Source organism: Coturnix japonica, chromosome Z (genome assembly GCF_001577835.2).
Source record: "Coturnix japonica isolate 7356 chromosome Z, Coturnix japonica 2.1, whole genome shotgun sequence".
Classification (NCBI taxonomy): domain Eukaryota; kingdom Metazoa; phylum Chordata; class Aves; order Galliformes; family Phasianidae; genus Coturnix; species Coturnix japonica.
The window spans coordinates 33,435,025-33,462,587 of NC_029547.1; the positions used below are offsets into that span (position 1 = coordinate 33,435,025).

At 36.5% G+C, this 27,563-nt stretch overlaps 1 protein-coding gene across 2 annotated transcripts in view; it reads left to right on the plus strand.

Annotated features, from left to right (window-relative positions):
• PCSK5 (proprotein convertase subtilisin/kexin type 5) overlaps positions 1-27,563 on the plus strand; it is a 245,172-nt gene that overhangs the window by 86,406 nt on the left and 131,203 nt on the right. For both annotated transcript variants that reach the window (XM_015849157.2, XM_015849159.2), the window contains exons 6-7: positions 11,336-11,424; positions 16,452-16,624. In XM_015849157.2, the coding sequence (XP_015704643.1) occupies positions 11,336-11,424; positions 16,452-16,624 (262 nt within the window). The remainder of the gene's footprint in view (positions 1-11,335; positions 11,425-16,451; positions 16,625-27,563) is intronic.

Genomic DNA, 27,563 nt, shown 5'->3' on the forward strand with positions numbered 1-27,563 from the left:
CTATGGCTATAGCAGGAGGATGGAACTAGGTGATTTTAAATGTCCCTTCCAACCCAAACAATTCTGTGATTCTTTGATAACGTATTGTCATACAAAATCTTGTGAAGCAGGAAATGTGGATCAGAACATAAAATATTTAAGTGCATAATGAATGTGTGACACAAAAGGCTCACAGCCACGAATATATGGTGATAAATAATGTAGGCATTAGTGTTACTTTATTTTAGCCATGGCAGACTCAGAATGCAAATAGTCCTGAAAAACTGTTTGTTATCTCATATTTATGTCTTGTTTTTCATAGTTAGACCAGATTGTACAGGATCTGGATGAGACAGTTAATTTTCTCCACAGCAGCCCATACTGTGTTGTGCTTTAGGTCTGTGACCGAAGTGGTGTTGATAACTCACCTGTGTTTCAGTTGTTGCTGAGCATTGCCTGTTCAGTGTCAACATTTTCCCTTTTTATGACTGCTCTTAAAGCAAGGATCTGGGAGAGAGCAGAGTCAGGATCACTGACCCTATATGATGAAATGGTTAGTCCATGATATGTAATTTTGTGCACAGCAATGAAATGGGTGGAAAGGGAGTATTTTTCCAAACTAGCTGCTGCTCAGACTCTGAGTGATCATCTGTCTGCATGTGGGGTGTGGTGAGCGACTTCCTTTTTATCACTTTTTTTCTCCCTCTCTATTAAGCCGTCTTTATTTCAACTCTAACGTTTTCATGCTTTGGTCCTTCTGTTTCTCTTCTGCATCCCAGTGTCAGGGACTAAGGAAGGAACCAGAATAATGGCATAGCTGCCTGCTGGGTTCAACCCAATGTGCAGATGTTTTAATAGAAGATATTTTTACTTGTACCGCTATATGCCATGTTCTACCTAGAAAGGATTTTAAAAAATGAGACTTAGAAAATAGCAGAACCTTTAGAAGTAGCAAGTAACCTCCCTAATGAGCACAAAAATTTCCTCAGAAGTCCCTCAGTATCTCCTTCCTTTATCTTTCTTTGCGCATATGCACATGTACATGTAATTGTGTGAAATGCAGATAATTTAGGGGAAAAAACAAATGCCGCAACAATGAAATAACAGTATATACCATCACAGAATGATCGAAATGCAATGTTCCTAAATTTCCTTATGCATGATTTTGTATGCCTTCTAAATTCTTTTAAATTACAGGGTGGATTTCTGCTCAGTACCGAGGTGAAGTAAAACATTCCTGCCTCTCACTGGCTTTTCACAGTTAGCTAGGTTATGCAGAAAGATGTGGATATTCCCAGCTTTTAATTTTGCATTATTTACAGATGCAGTACAGTGTTTTGCTTAGAGAAGGCTAAGAAAGTGATAACAAATTTATATTTCATTCTGAAAATTATCATTATAAAGCTGTGGCTCTTCTAGTAGAGGTGTTTCTTATATTCTCATTCTGGCAAACCAAACTTCAACCCAAACCATTCTGTGATTCTGTGATTCTATGATACAAATGGATTTTCCAAACATACTCGTTGGGTCAGTATTCCAGTTCTTACTGTAAAGCATTTTAAAGCCATTGACATTTATAAATATGTTGTCACCTATACATGGCCATATAATCCTAAAAACTACTAACAGTTTGTTAATGAAGCTTACTAAATAAACCCACTATTTAAGTTAATAGGAAGCATTCATAAGGCATACCAAGATTTTCTAACTTGTGTAAAGTAATGCTGGGAATCACACTATCTTTCTTTGCAATCTGAGGTCTTGCTCCCAAATTAGGATTGATTCTAGACTAAAAAAACACTAATAGAATCTTACCCTATGCTCATTAGGCATGTAGTTGCATGATAAAAATAATGTGTTTAGAAATTTCATCTGTTAAATATATTTATGTTAATTTAAATTGTTTGATTCTTGTAATTAACACTTTTTTTTTTTTTTTTTTTAACCCTAAAGGAATCTGGCAGCAAAAAAAATTTCTTATTTGTTTAATCATGTTTACTTTAAAGTCTTTTCTCTTAAATCAGTGCATCTTTTTAGTAAAGTACGTATTCATGAAGCCACAGTGACAACCACTAGAAACTAGTGGTTTTCTGAAATTTCCTATTGAGACACTTTTCTTTCTAGTCACTTTTTATGATGATATATGTATGTTTTCAATTTTGCATGTTCACTAGATTGTTTAGGGATTTTTGCATTTGCAATTGTATGCCTGCGTACTATGTTGGCTTTGAAAATTCCAAGATTTTCATCATGTTGTAAGTTATTTTTTTTGCATCGATCTCAAAGTCTTTTGCCAGAGATAAAAAGTGGAAAGAGAAAGAAAGAGTGCCTGTGAGGCACCTGCTAAGGTTATTTTCTAGTCATCTGTTTACTTTAAATACACAGTTAGTATTTCTTTGGCTCAAGCCGCCATTTACAGACTTAGACTTGAATAAAACATTATTTTAGGGGACAGTGCATTGTCTGTGGAATGAGAATACAAACTGTTAGAGATTTTATTTCCTCTGCAGCTTTCTTGTTCAGGATTTATCTTATTTCTGAGGCAGTTTGCTCACTCCCTAGGTATTATTCTCTACAGCTAACCTCAGGATATCATCCTACAGGTGCTTCTCTGAGAGGCAGCTTGGTGTAGACAAAGGAGGCCTGAAGGCCATGTGCTCCATGTTTGTTCTATCCTCACCCTCAGCTTTCTAGCACTTCCATAACCACCATCTAACTGCTCTGTCTCAGAATTAGAGTCGCATTGATATGAAAGTGCAACATGTCCAGTTCTTTGCACTTCAAACACATTTCCTAAGTTTCCAAATTATAAGACTGTAGCAACAGCTGAAGCAAGGGGACAGATAATCTTCTTTGGTCATGCATGTATCCAGCATGCTTGTGTTCAGATAGAGAAGCTTTTCTACACACAAGATCACAGAAGACTCTGAAATAGTGGCTGGATATATGTGGCTTCATATAAGACTATGAAATAGTGGCACTTTTCCTAGAAAGAACATTATCTTCAATTTCATTTGATATGTTGCTTGCATTATCCATATGATGACAGACCTGCATGGTATTCTTGCTTCTTCCGAAAGAAACAAGGTGTTTCAACTTGGTGGAGGGAAAGTGGTCTTCCACCAGAGATACCAGAAACATTGAATGATCCCATGTAAATTATTTACTGCTGACAACTGCTGACAGTATTAATATCTATGAGCGGGACTGTATCTGAACCAAGAAGATGATACTGGAAGTGGCTTAGGAAAAAATTCTTCTCCAAAAATCCAGTCAAATGCTGGAATGCCCTGCCTGGGGTCAGGGTGGAGTCACCACCCCTGGAGGTGTGCAAGAAATGCTTAGATGCTGTACTAAGACAAATGGTTTAGTGAGAAGATACTGGTGGCAGGTTGACATCTGGGCTTGTTGATCTTGGAGGTCTTTTCCAATCTTTATGATTCTATGATTCCTTAATTCTAGATGCTATTTTTAGCAAAGTTATAAATATTCCTTTCTGTATGGAAGTGTAGAATGTTATCTAACCGCTGCTAAGAGCCAAGGTTATTGGGATGGTGCAGAGTTTAAGCACTATGGTTTAGCTGATAATCTGTTCTGTTCCCCAACACTGTTTTAGACTTGGGAGGGCCAGTTTAATTACAGTATTGAACCAGTAAGTCAAGTTTAAAAAAATTACATTGGCCATTTTTGCAGGGTGGTTACAAGAGTTCTTATTGTACAAAAATGCCTGATTTTGCTATCTTTTTTTCCTCGTTAAGATTTATAATACTGTTGTCCCTATACCATTTTTGTTCACTAAGTTCCATATGTATGAGATTTGAAATTGGGGTTTCATTTGTTCTCTTCCCTGTACATCCTGAGTCAACAGATGAAACCATCGTGTCTCAGTTTAAGGATGGGAGCAGTATAGACAGATATGTAGTCCTTCCTAAATGTATATGCCCCTCTGTTCCTTGGGATGCACACAAAGAGGGCTCAGCCAACCTCTGATACTTAAAAAGACTGGTAAAACTGCATGAGGAATATTCTGCTCATTCTGTGACTTTCCATCACTCATACATCATCTTTAACAACTTGAATTAGGTGAAAATAGGATTATTTTGCTTTTGTATCAGGGGAACCTGGAAGTCAAGACAGCCTCATAATTGCTCTATTTCAAGAGCAAACATAATTGTCCTTTTGATTAGTTATAGCAAGCTTCTTCTAAGATAGCATTGGCTGCAGTGCTGTGCTAAATAGGTTTAATTCCAGCACACAGTAACGGAAGTGTGCTGTTTATATTTGTGATTTGGTTTATTGAAAAAGAATTGGTTTTCCTGACTTCAGGAGATTACTGTACAGTAATATGAGAGGCTGTTTATAAACAAACAAAAAAACCCTCACCTGTTTTGCTCTTTGGTGTCTTTTGAGATATTTTGTTCCTATCCACTAACACCATTTTCCCTGCAGGAAGCTACCTCAATTAAAATTTTAACCATGGGTTAGAAAATCATCTGTAAAAGTGTATGTGTGCGCATGTGTATTAATATGTTTAGAATACATAAAACTACATTCATGGGTAAATAGATTAATTGGTGATTTTGTTTGCCTATTTCTCACTTACATGCCATGCTACAATGGTTCTGTCAGTCCTGCTATTCAGTGTTTGTTTTCTCTTTGGTAGAAAATACATGAAAAGGCCAATTTGTTTTAAACATTGATTAATTTACACACTCACATAAACAAACTGCAAAATGGTAATTAATATTTTGGAACCACATTCCTTTGCTGTGTTTGTATCAGAACTTCATACTTGTGACAAATTAGCTGCCTGCTACTAATAGAAAACAAATTTAGAAGGAATGGCAGGGCAGGATCACTGTTACCCACACTGTTAAGTTTAAAATGTCTGGGATGTGAAGTGTTCCATGTGGTTGTTTTAATGCTGTCATTGTTGATTTATTTGTGAGGAATAGATGAGCTGCTTTCAAGTTATTCTTTAAGTAACTTCCCATAATCATGCGAAAAGTCATTAGCCTTGGGGAACCTGACTCAAGACAGCTTCCAGTCCTGTGCTGTAACCACATTACAACACTACTTGACGCTCACAAACAGGATCCTGTCTGTGCTATGTAACACCCAAGTCTTTGGCATTTCTCCTGATATCTCACATTGAAGATTTGTGTAACTTGTTTTTCACATTTACTCTGTTTTTTCTTTCTCCACTGTTGATTTCCAGATATCTCCCCTTCATGAAATAGCTTTATTCTTATTATTTTGGGGTAGTAGCAGATTGTGTTTTAAATACTTCTTTCCTTTGCCTATATTTTCAACTTCTGTGAATTTGGTATATGTGCACTTTTTTCCGACATTGCAAGAACAACATCCCAATCTAGTGCCAGTTTAGAAAGTATTTTTCATCCTCCAGATTAGAGGGCATTTATATGTGAACAGATCTAAGACACAATTTATTCTGCACTACATAAGGCATTATTCAAGAATGCAATAAAATTCATTTCTGACAAAATGTGTTTCTGATGCTTGCTGTTAAAGTACATATTTTCCCCAGCAGTTATTGCAATGCAGTGCCTCAGATATCACAGTTACCTACTTACAAATATATTCCAGTATAAGAGAGATATTTGAATGCACTTCAAACTTCAGCTGAGGAAGAGATTTTCAAAAAATACATTTCTTTCACATAATAATAGCTGGCTAAAATTTCATTCTTCTTCCATAGAGAGGTGTGATAAACTATTTATTTTAACATTTGTTATTCACTTGTCAGTGATGCAAATGCAGCTGTAGATGTTTGGATTTCAGGATGATATAAGTCAACCATACTTGGGTAATGGAAACAGTGGTGGCAGTTGTGTAGTTTGTACTGACACATAGGTGGTAGCTACAACTTTCAGTCCATGTTACTATGTGTAAACTAGTCTTTCAAGTTTGTCCCCTGACTAATGGCGTCAGTATCTCTCTATGGCAACAGAATCAGAACTTTGCTGATGAAAATTTAGTATCTGGATAAAGCAGAATCTGTAAAGTTCATTTAAATCTGTATTTCTTAATTTTCTGTAAAATATATTCAGTGTAAAGTTTGCACTTTTGTTAGGCAGAAGACCACTGACTAGTTAGTGGTTAATGGAAATCCTGATTAGTTCACATTACAAGTTCCATTACTGGGATTCTACTGTAATTTGTAATAGACACTTTTTATTCTCTTATATCAATGTGTTGTTTTTATGCACAGCTTAATGTATTTATTATGTGGTTTTGTTAAGGAAGGAAGCTATATTATAAAAAATAAAGGAGCAGCTGTTCAAGCATCGCCCATTAAAATGAATGTAACTTTATGTAAACATTTAGACTACCATATCTTTTTACAGTTATTTGATATCCACTCATAATATGCACAGCACAGAATTTGCTGTGATGTGAAGTTTTCTATCAGTATTTCCCTCAATGAAAACAAACAAACAAGCCTCTGTTTTCTTTGTTCCTTACACAAGCTCATTTCTGTGTTGAGTATCTCTTAGAAAACCTCAGTAAATTACTGGTACAACCAAAGACCAGGGTTTGTGATGGAATTGCATTGAAATACTCTGAAACTCTTTTTCCTTAAGTTCCTTGTCTGAAAAGACTCCGTGGTGACAGGTTTAAGTGGGTTGGGCTGTAATGCTAGTGTCATGAAAGGCTGTGGGGCTTTAAATCCTCCAGTCTCCTGAGCTTTTTGTCTTCTGAAATACTTGGTGAGTTCCAAAGAATAAAATACTGCAAAGAAATGTGTGTTCAGAGTGTTTGCTGGGTTCAGTGAATGGTTGTCAGAGATGGAGACTCTGAAATGCAGAGCCAATTTACGTGGAAAGGGATTTTCAAAATACTGGCAGCTTTCTTCCTTAACTGAATATTTCCTTACTCTAAATGTTCAGAGGCAAGCTGTTAATCAATTAATGTTTATCTTACCTGGTGCTTTATACCTTCCTTCTCTTCTGAAAGTCAAATCAAGATTGATCATTGAAAGATAGATGTCATATGTTTAAATTGTATGTTACTGGGATGGAGAGTTATGGTAAATAATGGGACGTGCATGTTTCCATCCCTTTCCAGCCCTTGCCTGAAATTTTAATCTGTTGCTTTTCTGAGAAAATTTAGTAAAATCTACTACTGAAAAAAGTCACGTTGAATAACGGAATAGTGTGCAGCTCTTACATTTCTCTTGCTTATCTTATTCTCAGGAAGCCATCAAAAGACCCTTTACTGTCCAGGTGCTCAAGCACTTTTCATGCACATAAAAAGTAACATACAGCTTTCCACAGAGGCATAATTCTTTGACAGTTTGTTTCCACTTATCCCTCTAATAGCAGAGGCATAATATGGCAGAGAATTTATCTTCACTAAGGTCTTCTAATGTAGGTCTTTGACAACACTTGCTGGCTTGTTGTTAGTGACAAACTGATGAACTTTATACAGAGAGATGAAAATCAATATGAATTGCATTTTCTTTGTTGGTGGTGGTTGTTTTTTTTTTGTTTGTTTGTTTGTTTTTCACGTTCTGTGTATCACATAGACGAAAATGAATACATTTCTGAAAAAAGTTTTGTATAGTTGTCTGAATGGAAAAATTAGCTGAAGTAGTTAAACATAATCAGTATGAGAAATAAGTTTTATGGTAGAAAGTGTTAGCCAATTCAGTAAGTGTTTAAGTACAACTATTTTGAAGCTAACGGATGTGACATCTTTCTTTTACCTGGTGGCCTCTTGAGCCTAAATCTTTGAATATCACTTTGAATGGAAATTTTTTGTGTGTGTCTTGTTGTGAATCATAACAAAAGAAAGCTTTACTTCTTTCCATTCATTTTCTTTCTTTCAGACTTCAGGTAGAGGACCAATTTGTAGGTGGGCAGAATGTCTCATAGCCAAATATCCTTTCATGCTTCTGTTCTGTAATACTGCTTCGCACTGACATGAACACAAAGGATAAGTGCTAAACCTTTTAGCTGAGTGTCTCTTCAAAGCGTTATTTAGTAGCCTGGGAACTTATTTCCCACCAATATGTGCTAGCAAGGGATCCAGTGAAATGAAGCATTGACCCTTGAAGTTTATCAAGATGGGCCTTTGGAGAAAGGCAGTCATGCTTTGTTCTAGGACTGCACCATCTTTTTTAAACCAGTTGTGCAATGCAAGCATCCTACCAATATAGGATTGTTGTGTTTTGATGTATTTCATTAATTCACAAGAAATGTTAGTTTGAAAGCAACTTAACCTTTTTTTTTTTTTTTTTTCCCCTCCCATTAGTGGTTAAGTCCTATAATATGCTTTCTCCATAAACTGTAATTTGAAATTTTGCTGATTTCATTTTCTACAAAATTTCTCACAGATCAAAAGCAAAACTAATCAATATCAAGCATCAGTTTCATCATATTTGTTTATCTAGTTAGTAATCATTGTAGTTATTAAAGAGGAGCTTTTCTAATTTCACTTGTAGGATTTAGAGTTTGTTCCAAGCTGAAGACCACAAGAAGAATCTAGGACAGAGAAAATGAAAAGCAGTGTAGAAGGAACATAATGTTTTATATGCAAGATTTTACGAAGTCTTTCCTTTCACAACATAATTGAAATATTACTTAATGGACCCATAAAAGATAACATACTAAAACAAATTGAGTTGCATATATGATGAATTCTTGCAGCGGGAAGCTGTGAGAAATGCAGTTTTATATATATGACCTTGAAATGAATAAAACAACTTTTAATTTTGTCATTTCCCATATAAATGTGGGATGCAATTAGCAATTATCTTGTCAGAGAAGCAACGATCTAGCATAAAAATCTGCTAACAAAATAAATTTATAACATTACTGCTCTAAAGTTGATAAAAAGGATTTTCCTATGCAGGAAGATTAGTGAAATATTCAGCAAAGTTAATTTAACTTGCATATCACAAAACTGTCCAAAGATCTAATTCTCTCTAGAGTAGGCTTTATTTTTTAATTTATTTATTTATTTATTTTCTATCTGAAATTCACATGAAATTTCATACTGTTCTTTAATTCACTGAATACATGTTATCATACCTCCAAGCCACTTTTGGCTGCTTCTTAATAGTAGAAGTACATCTAACAGTGCAGCTACTTCCATTTCAGGTAGAATTTGGGGTACCGTTTCAGGTTTCATTTAATCCCATGTTACTGAAAGTTGGTTCATGATCTGCAGCCCCTTACTACACATTGTCTGCTATGTATAAACATAACATTGACCTTGGGGTCTGCTTGGTTATCTGGTGGAACCCTAACATTTTGAAGGTGCTAAGGTGCCGTGAACTCCAGAGAAACTGTAGATATTTCTTCCATTCCTCTTCAGGCAGCATCAGTCTTCCATGTGTGGATTTTGTCTGTTCCCTTTCTCTACTGAAAAAATCTTCTTCCCTTCCATTTCATGCTCTTTTTAAGCTTTGTACCCAGGAGGAGTTTCTAACCAACACAGTCCCCCTCTGGGAAGCTGCACCTCATCCATATACTTTTCACCATGCAAGCAGGTTTGTTAGTAAAATACATGCACTGGGCTGTTATGTTCAGATATACTACATTTTAAAGACTGTAATAATCTATGCTTTGTGATTTCTGAATGATACATTTGGGGCTTTGGAATGTAATTTGATAATGGGTTATAATAGTGCTGTATCAATTTCAACTATTATAGCTTTTTCTGAATTAAGAAAATTTGGCTTGAAAAGTCAGCTTCACATGAAAAATAAAATTAGTTCTTGAAAAAATATCTGATCAACTTTGGCAATTAAATGATGAACTGTGAACAGATTAATAGGAAGTGATTCAAGAAGCTATACATATGACTATGAATCCAGTTTTAGAATTCATCAGCATCCAGATTATCACTTTGGTTTTGTTAGTAAAGACTACACTTTTTCAGAGAACATATTTCTAAGCTACCTGATAAATTTAATTGTCTCAGTCAAAATTCTAACAGGTTAGCACCAATCACTTTTATTCCTTGCATTTTTCCTTTTTTCCTAGTCATGTTGTTGTTCATGTTTTACATAGCCTGTTGTAGTGTTTCTCATCAAAGTATCTCAGAAGGTCAAGAGGAAAAAATTAGACTAATAATATGGAAATAAGAAGTGACTCTACCCAAAACAAGTTGTACCAAGAGAAAGCAACTGTGATTCTTGTCTGTTACGTGGGCATCAACCTTAGTTCAAAAACACCCATGTTCTCCAGATGTAAGCAGTCTGTCACCCGTCAGTAGAAGAGTGTTTGTGTACACAACTGACCTCACCTAAAGTGCTTGCCATGTTGTAGCCTTCAATTTTTAAGTCCTTTCTTCATGACTGTCCAAGCCCAACATTATTTTTCTGTCTTCATCTCTTCAACTTCTACTCTCTTTTCCTTTCTGGAATGAAAAACCATAGCACCTCTCTACAGCAACAGTCTGAATTTCCCTGTCTGCTCCTTGTTAGTTAAGTCACATTTCTGCAGAGAAACTGCCTAGCTGCACAAGGATGAGGGTAAAATTTATTGATGGGAATCACCCAGGGAAGCTTGTATTGCCAACAAAATGTCCTGTGATAAAGGAAGCAGAGCCAGCTTTCCTACCATAGTGATCATATGTATTACAGCTGTAGAGGGCATGGATCAGGGCTAGGTGAGACTCCTTTGGCCTTGGACTGCACAGAAGGGTTTAAGCAACTAGTAGAGGTTTTGCGTTCTCATTCAGCAGCTTCTCAAAATCATACATTTGCAGTCCAAATCCCAGGCACAGAGCATAATACTGATGCGAAACTATACTCCAGCTGTTTTTTCTGCTCCTGGAAGAACAGCAGGTTTGTGGGCCTAAGACATGACTATGACATGCCTATATGGCAGCCTTGATTACACCTGGCCTGTAGCCCGTTGTAGGCATGCCTGTGAAGCATTGTTAAGCATTGGCACAGTCTCCGTGGGAAATGTGGCATGTCTTGTGGCTGAGTAGGGTACTCACTGAATGGAGGTGTACATGCTAGCAACATGAGGATATTATGAGAGAATGCAGGACAGCAATTCTGTGCATAACATAGGAACTGCTTTAAAATCAAAAATCAGTGCTCAAGTCTTCTTTCTGTTGCTGGGATCATGTATTATCTTTGTATACTTTTGTTACATGTGTTTCCAGTACCTGGGAAGCCAGGCACGAACAGGTTAAGTTAACTGTGATAATGATGTTAAAATATGTTCAAATGTGGGTATAAGTTACTATGGGGCACTAAATAGTGCAGGACATTGTGGATAGTTCTGCCTTTAGCACCTGAGGATGAGCAAAGCCGATGCCTGTAAATCCCAACAGTGTGTGCTTACTTGAAAAAATGTTTGTCTGACTCTAGGCATGGAACCCGTTGTGCTGGAGAAGTGGCAGCCACTGCAAACAACTCACACTGCACAGTGGGAATCGCCTTTAATGCCAAGATTGGAGGTATGTGAAACAATCTCCCACCACAAAAAAAGAAACCAAAGAGACATTTGTGCAAAATGCTACATTCTCATCTTTCTCAACAAGAGGAAGAGTTTTTATGTGTAATTACTGTGTTAACTCAGTAGTAGAGTGATGGTTGAAGACCAGTACTGAAGGAGTTTGTCTGTGGTGACACTTCTCCAGTGCTCCTGGGAACACTGCCTCTCAGTAAACACAGTAACATAGAAAGTGAGACGTTCAGTGAAAACACAAAACCCAGAACTAGAACATCTGTGTTTCCTTAGAGATCCAAAGCTGTAAGTAATGAGCTCAGAGAAATCAGAAGTAAATTGTAAACATGAGGAACATTGCCTCGCGTATTGATCTCAAGAAAAACACTGTGAAAACTTAGAACTTTGTTGTGTTGTTTGGCTGTGATTGAAGAGGATCTTTTAATCCCTGGATGTGATTGGACTATTGCCCACAGCATGAGATTTAATAATACTTCTTTGCTCTGTTCAGCCAAGAGGCTCCAGGTGATTTCTATCAGTTCTTAGCCAATAGCAACTCAAGACTTTTGGCAGTCGGTCTTGGAAATGACTGTAAAGATGTCAACTACATGTCTTCTAAGCTGTAGCCTGCCTGTGCCATATTTTAGTACTTCAATTGAAGTTTTACCCTGTTCCATTTTTGATGGAATTATGGGACTGGTATGTTGGCATTCAGCAAAATACCTGTAGCTAAAATTCATTAGCTGTCAGTTTTCTGTTCTAAAACAGAACCTATCTGTGAAAACAAAAATATGTTTATACATATATACCATAGGAGATGATAGTACAGAAATGAGCAGGCAGGGCTGCGGCTGTTTCTGCAATTAACACTACTGTATCTTTTCCCTACTAGATCAGTACAACTTTGATCCAAATCAAATGTGAACACAACTGTGTTTTAAATTAGCCAAAGCAGAGAGATGGTTCTGTTTTCCTACTAGCTTCAATAGGATAGGCAATATCTGATCCATCATAAGGCTAGAGTAATGCAGATAAACAGTTTGACTTCAGGCAAAGAGCCTGCCTGCACAAAGTTCCTGTGTCAGAAGGCTTTAAAATACTTGAGCTGGCCAAGTGAACTTGTGGCAGATGAACAGATTGTCTCATGTAGGCAGGGCATTTGATCATGTACAAGCAGCTATGAACAAATTTACTACTTCAAACCAGCATCTGAAAAGAGTTAGTGTGATGATACAAATAAAAGGTGACTTCTGGAATTAAATTTTCATTTGCCGGTTGGATATTGGCGTGACATATAAAAGCCTAGGCATGTGCTTGTGAAACTCTTCATTATTAACAGTGGTTTCTTAATGGGTTATTATTTATTTGGCACTAGGAATCTGCAGTAACAATGTTTTTGAAGAAAGAAAAAAAAAGGAACAACAGGCATATTAGCAGAATCACAAGTTTTTCTAAATATACTATAAAAACTGATTCAGATGAACGTGGTGTGGACACAATTTATATAAAAGCAAAGGCAGAATGTGTGTACCTTTTCCATAATGTGTTTATTTATTTCGTACTAAGAATATAACAGCTTTCAAGAATTTTCACTGGTCTAGTTTAAGTAAAATAATTATCCTCTCAGCACAGTAATTCTGGTGGACCATTAGTATCACCATTATTTAAGGAAAACTGGAAAATATTAGAGTGGCAGCATGATCGTGTACCACCTTTTAACATCATTGGTATTTGAAAATAAGACCTCAACAGACAATCTGCAGAAAGTCAGGTACAAAAGAGAGCTGAAAGATATTGGAAAGGGGGGTTGGATTTTTCCCTTCCACTGGGTGCTCATATGTAGGAATTTTGCTGCTGACCTGTATTTGGCATGCCTCCCTCTCTTCACTCATAAAAGCCATAAGCTACACATGTGAATATGCAGTGGTTGTGCTCCCTCTCCACAGGCCAGATAGAGTGTAAAAATGTTGAATCATATTGTACTGAACTAGTATTCAGCTCACTTATTTCCCTTGGATTTAAAGACCCTCCTTTGGCTATTTTGGAGAAGAAACTAGAGTGAATGTAAAGCAGTTACACCTTCTTTATAAAGAGGAACACCTGCCAACAGTGGTGTTGAATTTAATCTGCCAAGATGAGTATTCTTTACTTTAATTCAGAGTGGGAGTTGCTGTTTCTCTGTGCATATCAGAGATAGTGAGGAAATAAAGCAAAAGGAAAAATAAATCCTTCCCATCAATATTACGTCAAATACTGTCAGCTGAGCAAATCCAATCAGCAATTGTTGTGATGGGAAGTCATTAGCAGGTGGGTCCACTAATGATGCTAACTTTTCTTCTAAGCTGTAAGTAATGAGCTCAGAGATCATGTATTATCTTTGTATACTTTTGTTACATGTGTTCATATTCTATGACTCATTTTCACATATTTAAGAGCCTCTAACCACACGGTTGTCAGAAAGTCCAGGCCTTCTCCTACAGTAGTTTGAGTCTCAGAACTTAATCTGCAGATACAAAAATCTGAGTAAAAATGCAATCTGGACCTTCATTTCTTTTGTAGTTTGTGGGATATTTCTTGTAAAAAAAAAATAATTAAGGAGTATACCTGTCGTTTGTGCTTATCTCAGCTATAGGCCTCTTTCATTAAAGTGCCTTGCAAAAAAAGGGTAGTTTCTTTAATGTGTGACCCTCCATGGAAGTCATATATAGCAAGTTACCACCTACAGAGTTTGTGAGACTTTTCATAGAAAAGGATGGTTAGGCTGCTGTTATTGCTGCAGTCTGGTTGTGGAAGTTGCAAAGCCTCTGCAGGGATTTGGGTGCTTAGTTACTTGGCTGGGCTGGAGTCCTGACAGGAAAACAGTTACACTGAGTTATGGCACAACAGATGTAGATTGTCTTCAGCTGATGAGAAATTAGTTCAGCTGTTTCTTTAAGCTTAAGTCAGATGCTGATTGAACACAAACATTTTAAAAGAAAACCTTATTTCAGCTTAGTTTCGCATGTTCCCTGTGATTTGCTGAAAGTTTGTTCCGATTAAAATGCCACTTACATTTTGGCACTTACTGTAGATATTGGAAAAAGTTTACAGAGCTCCAAAGTCTTAGGTGGAACAGTCTGGAAACACAGTCTGCTAATTGCCTTCTGGACAGCTTTTGTTGTGCTATCACCACATGCCAAATGCAGTTTGGAGTTTCTGTGATCGGCAAAATTAACTCCTCCAGACATTTGGGGAAAAAAATAAATAAATAAAAGAAGGGGAGAGAGAAAAGAAAGGAGTGTGTTGTTTGCTGCTTTGTTGTTGTAGTATTTTAAATAGCTACTGAGACATCCTTGATCAAAGCTGCACTTGAAGCATGTCTGCCAGTCGTAGGCAGAATAGAGCTGCACCTAAGGCACAGTCTTGTTCATCTTCTTTTAGATTTGACCACTTCACCATCAACTAAAAAACCTGGTGTGAATTACTTAGATGCCATGGCAGCATCTGGTGTTATTTTTCACTGGGTAAATGCTGTATGACTTAGTTTTGCTACACAGCCACAGAAACATAAAGGGAAGCTTTATCTTCCTTCTTTCAAATGCAGTGTACTTCTCATTGTCTCTTTATTTTGAATGAAATATATTCTAATGTTCTTGAAAGAAATGAGAGTGTAGCTCCCAACCATCATTAGTTTTCTAAGATTGTGCTTAGAAATTAAAATAAAACCTGAGATTCCCAAAGTTGTTTTAATGGCTTTTTTTATAAAGTAAAGTTCATAGTGAGATCACTGTTTGGAGAAGTTTATTATCTCACAAAACATAGGCAGCTTTTGTGTGAACTTAGAAATATGATCACTTTTCATTTTTGAGTCAATTAGAATGAAGAAAAAAAAAAAAAGGCCCTCTATCAACAAAGCAGCCTCTATACTTTTTTGTTAATTGAAAGTCAAGGTCTTTGTAAACACTCAAGTTACTGCAGTCTGAACTCATGAGCAAAGTGGAATGTGTCTGTAATTAAAATATGTAAATTTGGCTTCTAAATAGCAATGGACTTTTAAAGGGGAATAAGCCTCAAACTGGTTAATTTGGGGAAGTGATCATTACTCTCTACAGTTACATCCTAATTATGATGTAATATTTAATATTCCTTTGATCGAACATCACACTAACTGTATGAAGGTTCTCTTTCCTGAGTAGGTTAAAAATGGTACTGGTGGTTTTCTCAGATGTAATTTAACTTCAGGCAAAATTTTAGACAAAAGAAAAACCTGATGGATCTTTTCAGTATCCAAATTTAAGCTTACCTTACTTAGTCTAGCAATCTTAAAGTATCATGACACCATTCACTTCAGAAGTGCTGGCACATTGACTTGTCAAAAACCATGCAAAAAGATTTTTTTAGGACAAAAGTTTCAGATTGTACAGTATAAAAGCTTCTTCATGTTGGAGGATGTTCACAGTATTCTAGTGTCAGGTGGAACAGTGTGACACATACAGTGTTTGTCAGTGGCTTCCTATAGTCGCCATGCTGCTACATGGTTATCTGTTTGTACACATGAGCTTTCCCTTCACCTTATTCTTTGCCATCTGATACAGAGAAGGAATATTTCCATGTCCTGTCAGTGGATATCCTTTTTTTATATTTGTCAGTGTACTTAGGACTGTGAATATCTACAATTAAATGCTGCAGTTTCACTGCAGTATAAAAGGAGAATGAGAGGCATACACTGTCTTCAAATGAAGTACACAAAGATTTCAATGTTCAAATTACTTTTTAATTTCTTTCAGCATAGAAATTTGTTGTTAAAGTTCGAAGGCTGTACAGTGGCTAAATGACTCGAAGATAGTTTTCAAAACTCAAAGACCATAGTAGAACACCTTACAGTATTTCTTCATATGGAAAACTTTGTTATTGGAGAAACACATATCCAAATAGTTTTTGTTTTCCACATTAGAAATCTTAATCCAGTGTCCCACACAGCCATTATCTCTTGAAAAGGAAAAAAGAATTCTTTGTGTTTTGTTGTCATCTTGATTGTATCTTTCATCTTATCTGAAGGAGTACGGATGCTGGATGGAGATGTCACAGACATGGTAGAAGCAAAGTCTCTGAGCCTCAATCCCCAGCACATCCACATTTACAGTGCTAGCTGGGGGCCTGATGATGACGGCAAAACTGTTGATGGACCTGCTTCTCTAGCACGTCAGGCCTTTGAGAACGGCATCCGAATGGTAGGTTGATATCAAAGTCTATCTACTGGATCTGCTATTTTGTGAAAGTGGAAGCGTACATATGCCTGGTATGTGTGAGTGGTCAGCTCCTCAGAAAGGAGGATCTAAAGGGAAGAAAAAAACAACTTCTTTTACATAAATCTAAAAATACAGTTTCGTTGTCTAGTGACCTGACAGTCAGTACTTCCTGACATATCAACTAGCTGTATTCATTGTCAACTGAAATACATCATCTTCTGTGTCCTTTAAAACTACCCTGAGGTAATGATGTAATTCTGCAAGGAAAAAAAAAAAAAAAGAGAGAAGCAGAAAAAAGCTATTTTTCACAGCAGAGCTAAGTCATCAAGTCTGAACTGCAATTAACTTTTAAAGCAGAAGATTTTGTTTTTCCTCCAGTCTTTCTTTTGTTGCTTTGTTTTACTTGATTTGTTAATGGTAGTGTGATTGTTTTAATAGAGGGTCGGGAAGGCAGAGTTTGTGTCTTGTCTCAGAGAATTTAAGCTCATTTTATAACTTATATATACATTTCTTTACAAGTTTGTAGTGTTACAGTGATTCAGCTCTTGGTTTTCAAAATCCCAAATACCCCAATATCCCTATCCCTAGATGTATATAACATAAATTTCAGACCTTTTTGAATTTATGTAGTAACAGGTAATTCCTCCTGTGCTGACTATATAGGACTGGAAGAAAATTATTTTAAAGCTTTGAAGGTCTGAGCATTATTTTGAATGTAGCAGTAGACTTGCTAATTCAAAGATGAGTAAATCTGGGATCTGGAAAACATTTGTTTAAAGAGCCTGAAACTGTTGGATCAAGGATCAACATGATTTATGGAACATGCTAACTCTGCAGCAAGATTGGAAACTTTAGCTTTTTTTTAAAGCTTGCAAGACTTTTCAGCAGATATGCCTGGGTCCCTGCCCTTTTCTGCTCCAGATGTGAATAATACATGCTCAGCTACCTAGCAGGTAAGCTATGGAGAGCAATTACTGAAAAACTAAACTAATGGCAGGGACAGGGTGCTTCCCATGGTACATAATATTAAAAATATCTCTCATAAAGCTTAGTACTATGAATATTAACCATGCAAAGACATACTACCACCTTCTTTTCAGTAGGTTATATGGTGACCATTGTAGAGCTGCAGAGTCATGCTTTTACTTGTACTTTATGCACTGTATAAAGCGTAGTAAAGCAAAATACTCAAGCAAGTGCTTGACTTTGAAAGAATTTTTACGGAGTTAGCAGTTAAATACATTTAAGGGCACTGGCAAAGTCTGTCCCCAGAGAGCTCTGCTGTATTTCATAATCATTATCAGAACAGTTATTGAAATGCTTTTAGAACAATATAGCAAAAATGTGAGAAGTCCAAATACCTCTCCATTACTACTTCCCACACATCGTCAATCCTCCTCTCAGCTGGAATGTCAGTTCTCCCTGTCACTCCATTGCAGTTTATTACTGTTTGACATTGACCACTGAGAAGAAAAACAATGGAGTAATCAAGGGAGACTAAAGAAACTGCAGCAGGATGCAGGGGGAAATTGAAGAAATACATTGTTGAATTGCTCAAGCACACTAAGGAAAATAAGTTTTATGTCTAAACAGACATGTGTTAAGTTTGAATATATTTCATGAAGGTGAGACAACCATGGAAAGTTTAACTGAAATTTCTGTACCCAGAGGACTCAACCATTTCCTTACTGAAATTTCAACTCCAGATAAATCCAGTATAAGTGAAAACTGTAGATTAATTTCCAAAGAACAGTGAACTTGCCTAATAACATTGTTTTTTCATTGTTATTACTGTAGTTTTAATTTGAGGGAATACCCAGTGGATCATTTTACTAGCACATTGTCCTACACTTTTTATAGGTACAAGTATATAGTGAAAACATACTATTTCATTTTAAAATTCCTATCATGAAAGACTTTTCTTTATTGTTTTGGTTTGCGAGGAAATAGTACAAGTCAAATTATTGTTATTTTTATGGTTTTGCTTCTATTTCATTTTATTAACTCCTTTTTCTGCCCAAGGTTACTTATTTGTAGTTCAACAAAAGCATAGATTCATTGAATAGTTTGGCTTGGAAGAGATCTTAAAGTCCATCTAGTTCCAGCCCCCACTGCAAATGGGTAGAAACACCTTCAATGAGACCAGGTTGTCCAAAACCCCATCCAGCCTGGCCTTGAATGCCTTCAGGGATGGGGCATCCACAGATTATCTGGGCAAACTGTTCCAGTGCCTCTTCACCCTTTAAGTGAAGAATTTCTCCCAACATAATCTGATATAAACCTACTATTTTTTAGTTTAAAACTGTTATCTCTACATTCTCTAACAAAGAGTCCCTCTCCAGCTTTCCTGTAGGCCCCCATCAGATACTGGAAGGCTGCAATAGCATCTTCCCAGAGCCATCTTTTCTTCTGGCTGAATAACTTATCAGTCTGTTTTCACAGGAGAAATGCTCCAGCTCTTTATGAGCTGCAAGTGCATACTGCTGGCTCCTGTTCAGTGTTTCATCCCCCGCTACCCCCAAATTCTTCTCCTCAAGGCTTTTGTCTACCCATTGAGCACTCAGCCTGTTCTTAAGACTGTGATTGCCTTGGCCCAGCTACAGCACCTTGTACTTGTCCTTGTAGAACTTCATGAGATTCGCAGGGTCCCATCTTTCAGTCCTGTCAAGATTGCTCAGAATGGTGTCCCTTTCCTCTTGTGTGTCAATTCACCACTCAGCTTGTCATCCAGAAACAGACTTAAGTATTTCCACAAATCTGGAATTTTTTTATAGTTCTGTTTGTGAAATCCTTTTCATCTCTTCAAATGAAATAAGTGTTATCTTTAAAACTTGCACAAAACTCAGATTTTTTAAATTTTATTTATTTATTTACTTACTTACTTACTTATTTAATTATTTATTTATTGAAGACCATAGTGATAAGGAAAACAAAACTTAATCTTCAATTTTCATTTTTTAAATGTAATACAGACTGAAAGGTTGTAAATTTCAATTTCTTAAAAGACTTAGATCTCACACCAAAAATAACTTCAGGATGAAGTTCACACAAGTATGCTTTTCAGTACACTTTCTGTATTTCTTTACACAGTCCTAAGATGTGTCATTTTAAAAGATGAGGCAAATGGGCAAAGAGGAGACAAATTATTCCTTTGTTTGAATATTCCTAAAATCAGGTCGTTATCCAAGGTAATGACCAGATACTCTGCCAAACACACATTTCCCTAAGCAGTCACAATAAGTGTGCAAATAAAAAGAAGCAGACAAAAATGTCTTTTACGCTGTGTACTGTTCTTGACCTTTATCCTTTGGATATATTGAATTGGGTAAGAGTGTTACGTGCAGTGTCTGTGCTGTGAAGTAACACTGTTACAGAAAAAAATTTGTTAGGATCTTTTCTCGGATCTACACACAGATTCAAGACTGATACTGTTCATTTATGGTGCAAATACAAACACAACTGGATATTATTGTAAAAGCAGAACAGACAAGAGAAAGGTCAGGATTTTTTAAAAGAATTTGAAAAATAAATTATACTTTGGTTAATTAGGAAAATGATAAGTGATGTGGATAATAACTTTGATTAGAATGTGGTTAAATTGTTGGGTTTTTTTAACTGTATTAAGCAATTAAAAGTGAATGGATGCAACAGCCAGCCACAGCTTCTTACTGCTTGCTGAGAGATCCTTGGGATCCTTGAAAAAAAATGTATAGTTTGTCTTTAGCACATGTTATTCCAATTAACAGCTCATGTAAGGTGTTTTAGAACCATTATTATTTTTAAATCTGCTGAGCTAGTATGCTTACTTCTTCCAAATCCCTCATGAAATAACAAAGATAAATGAGTCTACAGTTTTTCTTTGAAGTTCCACTGGGACACCACATGCCCTACGTTGAAAAAGACAAATCTATTTAGAGAAAGTATACTGTGTAGTAACTGAGTTTATGAAATGAAAACCTAAACCTCAAATTAAAAATACTTGCAAAATTCTTTCTAGAATCCAGGTAAAAGAAAAGAAAGCCCATTTTTAAACCTGTCTTGAGTACCATTATTTTCTGTCATCCTTTTTTTGTTTAATTACATCAAATTTGCATACCTGAGTTCAGATGGACACGCTGGAGACTTTGCTATCAAACAATTTCTGTGCAAATATGAAAGCTGCCTTTGTATTATGCTTCAGGCTGACAAAGTTCTTCTCTTGGAAATGGTGTACTCATAACAGTGGAAATTTCTGGAAGCTTGTGTAGTAAATACTATGCATTAGAAGTTGTAGATGTAATAATTACAAAAACAATTCCATTATAAACATGTAGTGTGGCAGTATGAAGAGCCATATGTCCAAAATGACATATTCAAGAAAAAAAATAGGTGTCATATCTCACCCTGTGTTAAGGACAGGCATAGCACGATAAAACATGACTGTGGCCAATTCATGTAACCAGATTTTTCTGGATCTGAGACAAAAGGGAGAATACAAAAGTTCTCTTTTAATTCAAAAAGATGAAAGCAAAGTGTCTGAATTTTTAGACATCTGCTTGCAAATCACAGTCCATAAGCACAATGCTGTAAGCACTGTAGAGACACATTCTTATTCTTGACTCTGGGACACAGAATTTGAACTAGTTCATTTATGTTCATATAACAAAGCCTTCTCATTTAGATCCATTAAAGGTAATTGATAGAGTAATGCATTTCAGACTTGTTCTCTCACTGCTGTTTGATGAAGACTCTGTGGTCAATTTTCTGGAAAAGGTGATCCTTTTCTTATGTTTATGAGGAACCATTCTCCCAGCATCTCACCAGCTGCATGCTTAACATTATTTTTTGTGCAGTACTCATAGGGTAGTCCGAATAAGTGGCAGGGCACTGATACAACCTATGAGGGCAGACAAGCAGTGAAATCTACATGGGAAGTTTTGGCTTTCTGCCTGCATCAGCATAGGGGCCTTCATCTTATTGCCATGACTCCATTCTGTTTAGCAGGCTGGACACAAGCCAAAATGTTTGATGGACATTAATGATCAGATGCTGTGTGGCTGAACCTCTTGGGAGAACTCAGCTTGATGCCTTCCCTCCCATCATCAGTGCCCCTTCTTATCTCTTTTGCTTCACCAGCTTTGGCTGCAGGTTGTGTTCAAAGTGTTTTCAGGGAGCAGAAGGCTCTTTTGCAGACACTAAACAAGCCTCATCTTCGATGCATGGGAGAGAAAGTGAAGAAAATGGAACAGAAGGAGAGGCAAAAGGAAAAAAGAAAGAAAAGTTCACAATTTTAATATTACTATTCCTACTACTAAATGCTTTTACTTCAAATTTGAAAGAGATTGCTCACACAATTTGCTGCCAGTGCTGTGTCACGTATACTTTTCCTTTAAATTTATTGGAAAATGCTTTTGGTTTCTCCTGTCTTCACATCTCTGCATCATTATAAAAATGATGCAGTGTACATGCAAAGAGGAGTTTTTCCATTCAGTTTTGCTAGAGCACTGAATGGTACAAATAAGAGATAGCAATTTCTGCAAAGAAAATTCTAAGCAAATGTCACAAAATAATTCCCAAGTGGTTTTCATTTTATGCGTTAAAATATTGTGCTGCACAGAGGCTAATACTGTGTTTTTTAAACTATGTGTTATGTTTGTAACCCTGCATGTCTGTAGTTTGTGACTGAAAGAACATGTAGTTGTGTATGTTAAACTCAGATCACACACACTTCTGCACGCATAAGAGCTCCTGCACAGTTCTTATGAGTTGGTCAAAACTTACTTGCTGAAAATTAAGTCAGAATTAATGCTGTGCTTGGGTTAAGGACATGGGAAATGCATCCAGTATGCTTATGTAACCTGATGCTAGGTCCTGGCATTTATAAATTATGTGTATTGCATATATTCTTTGCATATATATGCTGTGTATGGCTAGAGTATCTGTGATGATTTATGTGATATCGTGTTATCTTTAACATACAAAGTTAAACTTCCGGTGTTTTTGTACGGTAGTTGGGAATTGACTATATAGGAAAATTGGAAAAGTGGTGTTGAGTTTTAATATTGCTATTCTGCTTTCTGACATCCTGAAACACGGTACTGTTGGATAGAAATACTCATATTTCTAACTAAAGAAAAGTCAGTTACGAGTCCCAGCCTTCGTAGTAAAGCCAGATCTGCAAAATTTCATCAAATTATTATTGCAACAACATCCCCATTTTCTTGATTCACTTTTTATCTGAGGAATTGTGTACGTGTAAGTGCTTGCCTTGTCTGAAATCTGTTGCATCCACAGCTGTGGAAATCACTAACTACCTTCAATATTAAAAATCAGTGTCTTATTGCTCATTTAAGTTTGTTAGTTTCCTTTCCACTGCACAGTCCCATTGCTGTTGTGTTTATTGTGCGTATTATGGTGTTAAAAATCTCCACCTGTAAGTAATTATTCATTTTGGCCAAGTGATCTCTCAAATAAATTAAGTTGGAGCATAGGGACATAAGGCAGGAAATGACCATGTAAGTCATCCAGTACAGTTCTCTGCTATCGCAGGCATCTTGTCTTGTAAATATGTTCAGCAATTTCTATTTTAAAATGATTGAGAAAAAAATTCCCCTGTTTCTGTTGCAAAACATTTTCACAGCCAAGACTAATCTATTTTTTAGACTTTTTTCTAAGTTATTATATAATCTAAATTAAGCCAGATTTACCCACATGCCGTGTTTGCCTCTTTGTTGCTGTGCCAAAACTATACTTTCACTTAAATAGCTTTTCTCATATCTTTTTTAAAATTCTGATATATTTATAGTCCACAATTGTATCCTCTCTAAGCCTTTATTTTGCTGTGCTACACAAAACACTCTCACTTTTAAAATCCAAACTGTCCATCTCCCTGATCATCAGTGATGCTTCTCTCCATATACTTCCACTTGAATTCTTTTCTTGAATTACAACAATAATTAGTAGATTCATTAACATTTTTATTAATCTCCAAATTACTTAATATCTTTGTTACAACATTATAATATTCTACTCATGCAATTTTCTTAATCCCTATGAGCCCTGCAGCACAGCCCATTCAGTACAGCCATTTCCACCTTCACTTTGCTGTTACATTAACCTTCATTTTCTTTTATTTCATCATTGATTTTTTGAGGGTCCATTACTTGTTTCTATAGAAACCAGATAGACTGGTTCTAATTTGTTTATCTGCATAAAGTAAGTTAACAGATATATCTGGATTCCAAAACAAAGAGAACATTGCATTTTAACTCACATTGACTCCGCTCCTCAAAATCCTTTATAAAGCTTTGACCAATAATATTTTATATATTCCGTTTCCTTCTGTTATTCATGATTTTCAAACCACAGTTCATTCCTATAGTTCTTTTCTGAAACTCTTTCTGCTTCCCAGCATAACTTTAAGTGTGGGGAACAGAAGTTATAGCTCCTCTGCACAGGGGTAGTATGGTTTCCCTGTTTCCTTCACATACTTATATTCATTCTGCTTAGAGATCCAGCAATCAGACAAAGTTTTAGGGAAGCTCGTAGCCAGCTGGTTATCTGCCATGACCCTAAGCTCCCTTTCAGAGTCAGTGCTTTCCAAGAATTTGTTCATCGTGCATGTGTTACCTACAGACTTCATTTCATTACATGTGTCTTGTATGTATATGTTAGTACACTTCAATGCTTTTGCAAACATGATTTATACTTGATGTGATTTAGTTTTCTCCTATCTGAGACTGCCTATCAAAATCAGGTTAAGTGATAAGATCGGCATATCATTAAGCTAATAATATTTCTTTGATCTAGCTAGTTTGCACCTAGTTGGCAACTTCCAGCATTCAGTCAACACAGAGTTAGTGATACCACTTTTTAGTAAATTAAACAATTTGGGCTCAGTAATGCCTGGGTGAATTATGAGATTATGCATTTTATTTTCATTTGGAAATACACAAACAAAACTAATCTTACAATTCCTCTCCTTTGCTTTGCATAGGCATTGAGCTTTTTTACAGGTAGTCAATGTGTGTAGTATGAAAAAAAGAATATGCAAAAGAAGAAATAATGTACCAGAAATGTTCTTACATTACATTCACTGGAATATACATGTCCTAAAGGGCAGGAAAATTTGGATTGAAAGTTACAGGAAAATATACCTCAAAATGTCCAGTTTCCTTACAATGTCACAAAGTGTACTGGAAACCAAAACTGTTTAGTTACCTCATCCATTCTCACACATGTATGGAAACTGTTGTAGCAAGCCAGAACAGCATTACAGCTTTTGGACTAGTTGTGCAAAGTATCCTCTGGTTTTGCAAGCTCTACCTGGAACAGGTGATGCAGCTGAACATGAAAACCCACAGCATTCACAGTGTGAGATAAATCATAGTTTTGAATGCCAATACTCAAAAACAGCTTTGGTAAAATGAATCTCTTTCCATATACTTGAAGTATGTGCATTTTGAAGAGTGCATTTATGAAATGTTAAACTAGTTATCTTATGTGGGCTTATTTCCTTTCCTCTTATAAGGAGCTGAACAACAGCAAAATCTATGCAATTCTTTGTGTCATGTGGGAAAACATAAATATTGTGTGTGTGTGTGTGTGTTTGTGTTTGTGTTTGTGTAGAGTTTGACATAAGTTTAAGGTACAAAACCATAAGGGCTGTGACTGTGCGCTGAGTTTGTTTCTACTTTCTAAAGAAATGCTGCTAGGAAATGAGCTGCCCAAAGCCATTACCACAGTCCTCAGACTGCAGAGGTAGGCGTGATGCAGCTTTATTTTTTGTTCACCTGCTTAAAAGAACAGTATTTCCAGAAAATACCTCAAAAGTTCTGTAGACGTCTGAAATCTGCTATAAGGGAGAGCTGAAGTAATGATTGAAACAACAGTTACGTGGATCTGATAAGTATTACCTCCTCTCCATAGGGTTTAGACAAATGGCAGTGTAAAAGTAGTGAGAACTGCCTAGGTCATGACTGAGTGTTTGCATGTGAGATCTATCTGTTATCTAGTCCTAACACAGAACCTTTCTTACATGGTGCTGGTTCTTTGGCTTAATATGTAGAGACAATTCTCCCTGTCACTAACTAGAGACTCCTCATGTAACAGAAATCCTGGAAAACCTAGCTCTTGTTTGGTCACAAGTGTTCATAATTTGCAACTCGCTTTACCCCAGGAACTATATCAGCAACAATAATAGTAATAATGATAAGGAGATAGCTTAAACCAAAACTGTGATTCATGCAGCCTTGTAGCTGGCTCTATTTTGTTTAGGAAAATGGGAAATTCATTCCAACATTCCACAGGTTCAGATTTCAGGTTTCAGCCAACACTTCTTTTGGTTGCACTTTAAGCACTAATTATAGCTCTGTGGGGAATAACTTGGAGCTGTTTAAGCTGTTGTTCTAGTGAAGAGTAAAATAAAAAATCCATGACATGCAAGGATACATGTTGCAATGTTCCACTGATATATCCCAGTAATTACTGTGTTATTGCATAGATGCTTGAGGTTATTCAATACATTCTCTTTAGTGCACACATTGAAGTATTTTCGTGCTTCAGTATTGTAAAAGTGTCAGATCATGTTAGTTAATAAAATACATTTTGTTGTGATTATTTTTTCTCTATAAAAAATTGGTTTAGAAGTACTCAAGAGGTTTAGTTGCATTAGCAACTTACCTTTTCAACAAGTTAAGTTAATTGCTTCTTGTTTTAAGTGATAGGCTTTTGCGTGGTATGAATATTGCACATATGCTTGTTCCAGACCTAGGAAATTCTTCCTTCACTTTGTAGTTTCTCTAACAAGAAAAACAGGAATGCTATTACACAAACATGGGACTAACGTTCAAGCATTTCCTTAAGTATATATTTTTTATTTATGTCCACCTGCTAGGTTTACCACTCATATTGTCATAGAGATTATAGGAATACATTTTATTGAATCGATACCCAAATGTGAATTTTCCTGAAAGCATGCATACCTTAGCAGAATTCATGGCCTCTGATTTTTCTCCTTTTGTTTATGGTCTTTTTTCTTCCTCTTCTTGATAGCCAGAGAGGCTATCAAATAGAATGGAATAAGAAATAATCTGTTTGACTGTATTTTGATAGGACTTCAAAGTTTTTGCCTAGGGCTCTCAGCTTGCTGTTATCTCTGCTGGAGAGATGCCTGCTTCAGAGTGAGAGTGCTTCGCAGACTACAGAAGAGCCAGATAGTTTTTAAGCATGGTGTGCCAGACTGTATTTTTCATTTCCAAATTAGAGGTTAAGTGTGCTGGTAGAAACTCAGTGGGAGCTGGGAGATGCTGCTTCTCAACAGAAAAATGTTGCCACTCAGCAGATTGGCAGTACTTTGACTCTGCACAAGGCAGTGATATCCAGCTCCCATACTGTGCAGAAATCCTTGGAAGCTGGCAGCAAGGAGATGTTGTCTCTTACAAGTGCATTTCTCAGGATGCTGTGTTCTGTGATGCCTATCCCTATGGTGACTGCACTGAAAACCATGCCTGCATACTTGTTTTTTTTAGGTCCCCAGAGAGCTGACCTATGTTCTAGAACTTCAGTTACAAGCATTTCCACTTAAGGAATTTGTTTTTAAGGAAGAGTTCTTACCATGGGCTTACTTCTTTGTGCTTCCACATCAGGATCAATCTCACTTCCCAGCAGTAGTTTTTGTTATTGTAGGCATTAAGTAATTGTAGAACAATACTACTGAAAGCAGGGGAAATTAAATGTTTAGATGCTAGCCATGGATAAGGTTCTCTTCATTATTTAGTTGCATGATGTGTTTTGTGCTTGTGATTGTAGGGTTTCTAACATACTGCTGCCAATTTATCTCTCACTGGCTGCAGCTCCCATACCTCTAATTACTCTGAGTTCAGCATTTCTGTCCTCTGCTCCTTCTAACTTACCTTCTCCATTGGTAAATTAGATCGCTTCC